This window comes from Haliotis rubra, unplaced genomic scaffold, assembly GCF_003918875.1.
Source record: "Haliotis rubra isolate DU_JTF1 unplaced genomic scaffold, ASM391887v1 Scf346, whole genome shotgun sequence".
Classification (NCBI taxonomy): Eukaryota; Metazoa; Mollusca; class Gastropoda; order Lepetellida; family Haliotidae; genus Haliotis; species Haliotis rubra.
In genome coordinates this window covers 1,021,974-1,032,506 of record NW_025767020.1, presented here as the reverse complement: position 1 = coordinate 1,032,506, position 10,533 = coordinate 1,021,974, and the positions used below count along the sequence as shown (strand labels likewise).

The 10,533-nt window shown below is 42.9% G+C and overlaps 1 protein-coding gene across 1 annotated transcript; it reads left to right on the top strand.

Annotated features, from left to right (window-relative positions):
• Positions 1 to 3,446: 3,446 nt before the first annotated feature.
• Positions 3,447 to 9,965, top strand: LOC124284846 (uncharacterized protein DDB_G0286299-like). Its single transcript, XM_046720966.1, has 6 exons — positions 3,447 to 3,546; positions 4,038 to 4,157; positions 5,745 to 5,821; positions 7,220 to 7,442; positions 7,816 to 7,880; positions 9,210 to 9,965. The coding sequence occupies exons 3-6, from the start codon at positions 5,762 to 5,764 to the stop codon at positions 9,294 to 9,296; spliced, it is 435 nt and encodes a 144-aa protein (XP_046576922.1). The 5' UTR covers positions 3,447 to 3,546; positions 4,038 to 4,157; positions 5,745 to 5,761; the 3' UTR covers positions 9,297 to 9,965.
• Positions 9,966 to 10,533: the final 568 nt, after the last annotated feature.

The window sequence follows — 10,533 nt, the reverse complement described above, 5'->3', positions numbered from 1 at the left end:
TGCTCATAGCGCCAGAGTGGTTAATCCCTCACTTGCGATGGTGGGCCGGGCGTCGGGGAATTTGTCCAGGGGATCCCCTCGACACCCGACACCTTCCCTCTCAGTTCAGGCGGGCCTCCCTCACAGGTTGGGGGTCCTGGGCGAGCACTCAGCCTCCGGCCTCTGGTGGGCCGGGAGAATCAGCCTACACATCAATGTGTTAGAACTGAGAGCAGCAGTCCGCAGGGTGTTCGAGTGCTTCAGGGTGTTGGTGCAGGGCCGTGTGGTTAGTCTAGAAATGGACAATCAAGCGGCCATGTCTTACATTCTCAAGCAAAGGCGGCACAGTGTCTCCGTCGGCTCCTTCAGGAGTGGCAGTTTCTACTGTGGTGCGATCAGTTCAACGATCGGGTTTTGCCTGTTTATCTCCGGGGTAGACAGCGTCCGTGCAGATGCTCTCTCACGGTATACTAGCCCCACGCAGTGGATGCTTTCGACCGGGAGATGTCGGGATTATCTCCCAGTTGTTGGTTAGTTCCAGGTGGATCTGTTTGCGTCTGGGGTGGCCGAACCAGATTCCTGTGTTTTGCTCCCGTTTCGGATCCGGATGCGTTAATAAACGGCGCCTTTCAGCTAGATTGGGCCGGACAGGGTACTGTGGGCGTTCCCCGATACCACTGATTTCCAGGGTCCTGTAAGCGGCTGACCGCTGTAGCTTCGGCTACTTGTGCTTCTGGCACCTTTGAATTGGCACAAAGCTGGTTTCCGGTAATTCTCAGGTTTCTGGCTCAGCCTCCTGTTCTATTACCTTTTCGGCCGGACCTCCTATCCCAGAGCGAATTACCCGAATCCCAGGATTCAGTGGGTGGCTTGCGCTATCGGGATAAGCCTCCATCGCGGCGGAATTCCTGCACCAGTTGCAGACACAATTCTGGCCAGCGGAGGGATTCGACAAGCGTTCAATATGAGGATAGATGGGCCTGTTATTGGCTGGTGTGTCAACAGGGGATTCTTGATCCCTTTTCTACAGATTTAGTCTGTGTGTTGGAATTCCTCCAGTCTCGGTTGGAAGCGGTCTAAGCGGCTTCCACTGTTCGAGGATATTCTACGGCTATTTCTGCGTTTCATATTCCTGTTGGCGGTGCTCTCTTGGGGCAGCACCCTCTTGTACAGCGCTTTTTAGCGAAGGCGTGGACAGAATCCGTCGGTTGTCCGCCGGATTAGTCCCCGTGGGACTTGTCAATGGTTCTTGATTGGCTGTCGGTCCACTGTTTCACAATCTGTCGGCTCTTTCCCTCCAGCTGTTGGCGTGGAAGGCGGCGTTTCTTGTGGCGGTGACTTCTGGCGAGGCGGGTTGGCGATATTCATGCAATGTCGGCCGATCCAGCTTACTATTTTCACAAAGACAGAGTTAGCATTCGGCTGCCTGAGACTTACCGTCCTAAGAAGGATAGTCCCTTCCATGTGGCGGCAGCCTATTGAGCTCCCAGCTTTCACTCAGCCTTCCCTGTCGGTACCTCTCTCACGGCGTGCTCCGTCTTAGATGTCCGTAAAGACACTTCAGGCTTATATCAAGCGAACAAGGGGTACCCGTAAGGGTAACCAATTGTTTTGTTGTTATGGCGGGGTTCAGGCTGGTCTTCCGGCGACCAAGCAGACCATTTCTCGGTGGCTTGTCTCTGCCATACATATGAGTTATACTCAAACAGGGCATTATCCGCCTGTTGGGTTGAAAGCTCATTCGGTTAGGGCAGTGGCTACATCGACAGCTTACGCTGCAGCCCTGCCCATTGAGGAGATCTGCTCAGCGGCTATTTGGAGCCGTCGAGAATGCGTTCATCCGTCATTACCAACTTGACAGACTCTCCAGTGGCGTGCTCGGTTCGGTCAGTCAGTTCTCTCCAGTGGGCATGGTTCCACCTCTCTAGCCGATTGAGCTTTGAGGTTTTAAAAAACATTATTGTGTGAACCATTATCTGCCAATTTTAACACTGGTGTTGGGTTTTACAAATCTTGTTACATTTTCCCTTGGTGATGGGTTTTATGTGGTGCTGGTTTTATTCCCATGTCTCTTGCTTTCTAACGAGAAGCTCTAGACTAAACTGCCCTTGGAAACTTTGCTGTTCATATTCCGGCATTTCGTTTCTGGGTTTATTCGCGGGACCCTTATCTTCACTTCGAGTAGATTACGGGAAGGAGGGAGGGTGTGTCTCGTTAGTTGCATTAGCGAGGTTTAAGCTGGACAAATTTGCATCGTTTACCCTGACCCTGGCTCATGCCCCGCCTGATTGGCTTTGGTGGACCGTGACCGGGTAAGTGTGCCTTTTCTGCTATAATTAGCTTGGGAAATTCCACTTCTTGTCGGGGTGTTTTTAAGCAGACAGAATGCAGCTCCTGAGATCCGTCTTTAGGAGTCTGTCTTATGCTTATAAGTACCCCAAGGAGGAATATATAAAAGAATCGAACTAACCTGTAGAGGTTTAAGATTCTTTGAATATATTCCTCCTTGCAGGATCTCTCCACTCCCTCCCGCATTCTGTCTGACTTAGTTCAGCATGGAAAGTGAGTCACGAGGTTCTGGTCTAGAGTTACCTGCTCTTGGCTGTAGGGGGCGGAAGGCCCTGTAAGAATGGTCTCACAAGACAAAGCGTAGTTTTGTTTTGTAAATATTTTATTCAAATATTGTTACAACTGTCGGTACAACTGTACCCCAGTAGGGAATTTAAATGGACATTTAAATGCTTATAATTGTACCCCAAGGAGGAATATATTCAAAGAATCTTAAACCTCTACAGGTTAGTTCTTGTGTTCCAGTAAAAATATTTTCAGTGAAGCATGAATACCCCCGTACTCAGACACATTATACTGACTCGAAGCCGACCAGTCCTTGTTGTACCCATTAATGCCGACGCCAAGCAGGGACCAACAAGTACCCATATTTTAACGTCTTTTGGTATGACGCGATCGGGGATCGAACCAGCGACCTTCCGGCTCTCGGTGGGACACTCTAACCTCTACACCACGGGAGGCGGTCTGCATTCTACTAAGAACAAGACCCAAAAATGAAGAGGAAGCTGAATGACACATCACTGTATTGATGGTGTTGATGAGATGGGTCTTAAAATACAGACCCATGAAGATGTGGGGCAGAAATTGTCTTCAATAACCCATAATTGTCATAATGGTTAACTAATTGGACATGGTGGTCAGTCACTCAGATGGCAGACTCAACTATTTACAGGCTTCAGTCACATAGCTGGAACACTGCTGAGATGTGTTTTACAACAATCAAACTCTGAAGATAAGAAAATCATCCTTTTGAGCCAAAAATATCACCAAAGTCATAACATTTTTACTTTTTGCACTTTGAGCTTTTCTCTACATATAACTGAGATGGTGTTTTGAGAATTTGGCTGTTATGAATCCAATGAGTCCTTGATGTTCAAAAATATTATTCATTATGCCACATGGTACATGCCAAGTATATTCTTTATGTTTCAGTATTTACAACCAGATGAAAAGTCAACAAAGACCAAAGTGACGTCACAAGCACAACTTTCCGTTCAGGTGGGTGCATAATAAAAGTCTGTGTGTGAATATGGTTTGAAAGGTTGAGTGTCATTTTGAAAGTGATTTCTTGAAACTGCAACTAAATGAAGATGACATAACTTGTGCTGAGCACAGAAACTAATTCAATCATTCACTATGATGTCATCAGGTCAGTTGCTGCTTGTTTTGGGGCGGTGGAGTAGCCTAACGGTTATAGTATCACCTTGTCAAGCTGAAGACCGAGGTTCGATTCCCCACATGGGTACAATATGTGTGAAGCCCATTTCTGGTGTCCCCCATCATGATATTGGGTGAATATTGCTTATGGCGACGTAAAACCAGTTATATGTCCTGCTTGTTTTAGGGGTATTGGTTAGCCAGGTGTCATCCATCACACCAAGGGCCTGGGTTTGATTGCCTACATGACAATAATCTGAAGCCAATTTTCTGTGTTCCTCACCAAAATATTCGAGGAAGTGATGAATAATCTCCTCCTCTTCTTGTTCTAGAATGTCAGTCCTTGGAAGCTGAAGCCAAACACTGTCAAGAAGAAGGATGTGAAACCATCGACAGAGCACACGTTGGACACGAGATTGACCCAGTGACAGGTCAACCAGTGCATATATATGGTGAGTGACAGGTGCCCTTTGTAGTGTTGTGTCAGTGGTTTGTTATCATGTAGGGCGGTGGGGTAACCTAGTGGTTAAAAGCGTTGGCTCATCACGCTGAAGACCGGGTTGAATCCCACATGGGTACAGTGTGTGAAAGCCCATTTCTGGTGTCTCCCTCCGTGATGTTGCTGGAATATTTCTAAAAGCGGCGTAAAGCCAAAACTCAATCAGTCAGTCAGTTATCATGTAGCCTGCTGCTGTGAACACTGGATTGTGACCTTGACTGGTGGTGAGGTAACCAAGTAGTTGAAATGTTTGCTCTTCATTCGATATGGGTCCGAAGTGTAGAAGCTCATTATAGTGCCCCCTCCCCATGATATTGCCGGAATATTCAGACATGAGGGATTTTCCGTGGATCTGATTTTCAGGATTTTTATTTCATTTGGAGCGTTTTTTAGATCGATCAAATGATGACGATATATCTGCAGAAAAAAAACGGTGTGTGTTGTCGAAGCAAGCCCTCTGGTTGGTTGATGTTTGTTAAAGAGACATTTACAAATTTTGCTTTCTTTTGAGAAGCCATTGCTGGAAAAAAAATGTTAGATTTCTTCCAAGTCAAGCAGTTGAATTCGAGAATTTATAAAGAATGTACAAATTTAGCAGTGTTGACCAGCCAGATGGCTTTCTTCCACACACACACACACACCCTGTTTTCTGCGGATATATCGTCAGCCATTTGTCCAAGATCGTTTGGTTGAGGGTCAAAATCGGGTTTCAATCGACTTGCAGAAATAACAATAAAGAATTGGTAGGTGTCAACACTGTCATGAGTGGTGCCCGATAGGCCAATCATTGATGATTATGTTTACATTAAGTTTTAATCGATTGCATGCGATGGTAGCATAGCGATCGGCAAAGCAGTCGGGTGGGGTGCACGAAGTGTCCGACCTTGTCATAATGTATTATACTGTGAAGCATTTCGAGCCGGCTTCATCTCAAATTTTTATATATAATTTAGAAAATCTTTAATCCTCCACAAAGACACAAGGGCCTGTGGTTCTCATGTCTGAATATTGCTAAAACTTTCACTCATTGACTCTTCAATGGTCATCATGGCATACCTCTCAACCACTCAATGTATTTAAAGGAGTAGTGCCAAACAGTGTTTTTGTCACAAAAAGTGCTTATTTTCGAGTTATAACAAACATGTTTCACAAGATCATTACACTCTGTCATAAATTCTTTGTTCCGTTGCTACATGAATATAGTATTGTTCAAGAATTTCCTTATTGCAAAAAAGATGTGATTCCCCACTTTGGTGCAATGTGTGTGGCACAGTTTTGGTGTCCCCTCTTTGATATTGCTGGAATATTGCTAAAACTGGCGGCGTAAAACCAAACTGACCGAATGTAGGACCTCCCGCTCCTCTCTCAGGGCGGTGGGGTAGCCCAGTGGTTAAAGCGTTCGCTCGTCACTCCAAAAACCCGGGTTCGATTCCCCACATGGGTACAATGTGTGAAGCCCATTTCTAGTGTCCCCTGCCTTGATATTGCTGGAAAAACCATTCTCTCTCTCTCTCTCTCCATTGGATTGTTTGTGTTTCAGAACCTCCATCCAAGAGGATGAAGGTTGACACTATCCCCATCAGCACCAACGAGTTTGTGCTGCGGGAACAGGCTCAGGTAAGACATGCTGCTGGCACTAGGGGTGAAGATAGTCACACCATGGCCCCTCATGAGTACGATATGTGAGGATACTAGGGGTGTCACGATTCACTCTCACTTTGATACAGTACGATTATCGATTCAATTTGTTTGATTCGATTCACCAAAGCTGAGGACAAAGTTAAATTTGTTGTAACATCAGTTTAATTTGGCAAACTTTGAAAAATGGGCAATTAGAACACTGTCAAGACAAGTTGTCAACTGAACAAGTGATCATGAAATTAAGTTACAGTCACGAACTCTGGAGTTCTGTTCATTAATGTAATGTCACTGTAAGTCATTTTAAATGATCATGTTCTGTGCAAGGAATTTTCACTTGAAAGACATGCCCTCTGGGCACTTACAATGTCTCCGGCAGTGGAGAATACCCTCTCACTGGCCACACCTGTAGCAGCAAATTTTCAACATAATTTCTTATGATTTCAGGTGAAATAAACTCTCAGTATTAGAATGTAAGTACTTTATGAATCGAATCGAAATGGATGCATTTGAAATCGAGATCGAATCGTACATCTATCGATTCGATTTTCGATGAACCGAACCGAATCGTGACACCCCTAGAGGATACCCTGTCATTATGTGGCTAAAAGAAGTATATAACCCATAGGGCGGTGGGGTAGCCTGATGATTAAAGCGTTCGCTCGTTACGCCAATGAGACCCTGCTCGATTCCCCACATGGGTACAATGTGTGAAGCTCATTTCTGGTGTCCCTCACGGTGATATTGCTGGAATATTGCTAAAAGCGGCGTAAAACCAAACTCACTCACTCACTCACTATGTAACCCATACTCTGTCACTACACTGACAAATATATTAGACTTGTCAGGCAGGAATGTTTCTAGGATTCCAAGTTACCTTGGCAGGCCACTTGGGGAATTGTTTTATTTTGTTCAAAAGTGGGATTATTATAGTTCCCATTTCTGAAATCTAGAAAAAACTGAGCATTAAAGCCTTTTTCTTAATGTTGATTCTGTGAACTTCTGTGAAATTGCAAAATGCAACAACATTAACTGGGAAATATCTAATTCCAATTTAGGAATTTTTACCGACAGTTGGAGACTGTAAAGTTGAACATTGCCCTAGATGCAGGATTAATCCCTGTTGGGCAACACAAACATGATGACTAGACAGACAAAATGGCTTTATAGTATACATATCACTTGATTTATCAATAACCTTGAAAACTGTCTTGCACTCAACATCTAACAATTGATGCATTTGGTCAAACAACACTGGACATCAAGGGCCCAGTGAGAAAGACATATGTTATATAGATGAATCATTACTGAGTATGGTGTTAAACAACAAACAAATACCAGTAAACACATTCTAACAAGGCTGGTATTCATTTGCAGAAGAAGAAAAAGAAGAAGAAAAAGGAGCCCCTGTATGAGGCAAGTCTTCCTGGAGCCGTGGATGAAGGAGCGATTGAGGAACCATCCCTTGGGGATGAGGTGGGAGAAGAGCCAGAGGAAGAGGTTGAGGAAGAAGAAGAAAAGGTGCCGAAGAAGAAGTCAAAGAAGAGCAAGGAGTTTGTGGCTCATGATTACTCTGGGTCTTACAACAAGATGTTTCAAGGTTTGTTTATAGAGATCTGGTTCCATTTCGGTTACAGTTTTAGATTGAAACCTTGCCAAACCATGCTGTACAATTAAAATCATCAAGATTTACAACATTCCAAATTGACATATCATTGGTAGAATGTAGATGCAGACATTCTCAGCAGTAAGATTGGAAAAGAGGGTTTTCCGGATTATTGAGGTTTTCAATAAAGAGGTTTCACTGTATAAGCTAAGTTGAATGACAGTTTTTGTTGTTCAGCATGATTAATGATTTGTTACTACATGCACCAGATGCTTACTGAAGGGTATTTTGTGATATCATTGCATTTGATAACATTGTGAATTTGTGATTGAGCGAATGTCTCACACATTTGTAACCTCTATTTCAGGAACTTCCAAAGCCAAAGATGACTTTAATCCTGCTGGTAAATTCAAGAAAGGAAAAAAGAATAAGGTAGGAATGCATTGAGTTGGAAATTCATGTCAACATTCCTTTATTCTTGTCCCCTGAAGATCCAAGTTAGAATTGATCTCCAGTAACTGATGCTATTTGTAAGTGGCGACTAACGAGATCGGGTGGTCAGGCTCTGTTCTGAAGGGTCCGTGAAGAACTGATGTTCTCGGACACAGTGCTTGATAGCACCTGAAGCACAAGGACATTAGCTTTTCATGCTACACGAGATTCTGTGCGAGGTTCAACTGCGTATGATACAGATGTTTAGACTTTCAGTTTTAAGCGCTTGTGACAGGTTGTTGCTGGGTAGCTCTCCAAGTGATAGGTTGCTCTCTCCAAATAGAATAGAGTAGATAAAAATAGAAATAGTTGAGAGAATTATCCATTAACATTTAACAGTTGCTAGATAGACAGTTTCTTCATATTAAGTTTAAACTTCATTATTTATTAGTTTATTTTACATTTCTCATTGCGTTAAAAAGGGGATTTCACATTTAGTTGGTTAAAAGGATTTCACGTTTAGTTGATTGAAAGGTAAGTCAAAATTTATGTAGTATAGTTTAAATTCCACTGCAAAACATAGGTATTTTTGTTTAATTTCCACTGTGTACCAGGCTCGCTCACTTGGTTGACACATACATCATCGTATCCCTATTGTGTAGATCGGTGCTCATGCTGTTGATCACTGGATTGTCTGGTCCAGACTTGATTATTTAGAGACTGCTGGAATATTGCTGAGTGCAGCGTAAAACTAAACTCACTCTTGTCCAATGCAGTCAGCAGTATTTCAGCTTTATCATTGTGGACTGTGATAATGATTGTGCATTATAACAAGGAAGTAACATTGCTGTTTGTGATATATTATCTGGTCAGTCAGCAGTATTTCAGATTTATCATTGTGGACTGTGATAATGATTGTGTATTATAACAAGGAAGTAACATTGCTGTTTGTGATATATTATCTGGTCACTCACTGGACACAGAACTGGCTGGCTTCTATCTTGCGATGACCAAGTATTGTTATTGAATAGTGACCCTACTGCCAAGGACTGAAGGGGGTGGTGGGGTAGCCTAGTGGTTAAAGTGTTCGCTCGTCATGCCGAAGGTCCGGGTTCGATTTCCCACATGGGTACAACTTGTGAAGCCCATTTCTGGTGTCCCCCATCGTGATATTGCTGGAATATTGCTAAAAACGGTGTAAAACCATACTCAGCCAAGGACTGAAAGCATGCAAACAAGCAAGCAAACCCTAATGAAATACGGACCCTGGTATGATTCAAGTGTCAAACAGTGTCAATAGCTCTCTTTAACTTTGTCTCTCTTTGTCAGAATCAGAAACACAACAGCTCCCGAGGAAACAGAAGTTTCACCTACACCCGTGGCGGGGCCCAGAGCCGAGGCCACAAGAAACATTAGAGAAGGGGGACACAGATAGTCTGACATCATTAACATCTGGCTGTCTCTCTGGGGAGACTCAGCCTCTCTTGGACAAAAGGATCGGGTGTAAATTATCAATTTCACATTTGTCAGGACAGACAGTGGAAATTTATTGCATCAAACATGGGATGAATGCTATGTAAAATGTCCAGTAAATGTCTGATATGAAAATCCTTGCAGACCTTTTTCATACAGAGATATTAAGATTAAATGTGTTATTTGCCTCCCAAAAGTAGCAATCACATTTCTTTGATCTGTGGGTGATTGACTTTTGAAATACTTTTCGGGACCAGAATTCCTAATTAAAACAGAAGAAAAACAATTTAGGATACAGTGATATGAATATGGTCTTGAAAACTATGCAAATTTGAGAGATCATGTCTTGCAGGAACCAAGGAATGGTACTGGCAAGATAATTATAAGACATCCACCCAAACTTCTATGAGCACTATAAAAAGTTTTCACTTGTCCAGTGTGATTTAAAGTGACAATGCATTGGTTGTTCAGCATCCAAATATTCTGTTATGAAAGTGTGTGTTGAAGTATTCATGTCGTGGTTGTATATTCTGAATGTACAGTATGTGAGAAAATGATGTTATGTACACACACTATGTACAGTTATGTCAAATAAAGTACATGTATGACAAAGAAGGCTTTCTTTTGTGTTAAGGACCTGAGTTGGATTTGGAAAAATTCGAAATTGGTTGACCACCTTTTCTCAAAGCCAAGATCCACCACCACATAGGCGGATCACGTCTACGAACGATCAACCAGTGAATGACATGATGAGCATGCTCCGTGTCGTGAGGGTCGTGAGGGTGCTTTGACTTGAAGTCAACTGTCATCGATACTTGTCCATTTTAGTCGCAGAAACATGTTGGTGGGGACCTGAACTCTAACGTGGAATCCGATTTGAGTTACATGCACAGTAGTGTTGGGAATTGGTTAAAATCTCATAATTGATGGTTGGTTCATTACAACCGATCAATCATCGAAAATAACTGGTTAGCGTCATTTATAAAATTTGCCGGGTTATTTTTGTTAATGAAAATAAAAATAAAGAAAAAACATGTAGTTCTTTGGTGTTTTTTTGCAATTTGCCCAAGATGCATTTGTAAATTTCACATCTTTAAAGGATGACTAGTATGTTAGGAACATAAATTTCTTGAAGTCTTTAAGATAAATTCAGTCATGACATGGAACGAGCTTGTAGTGA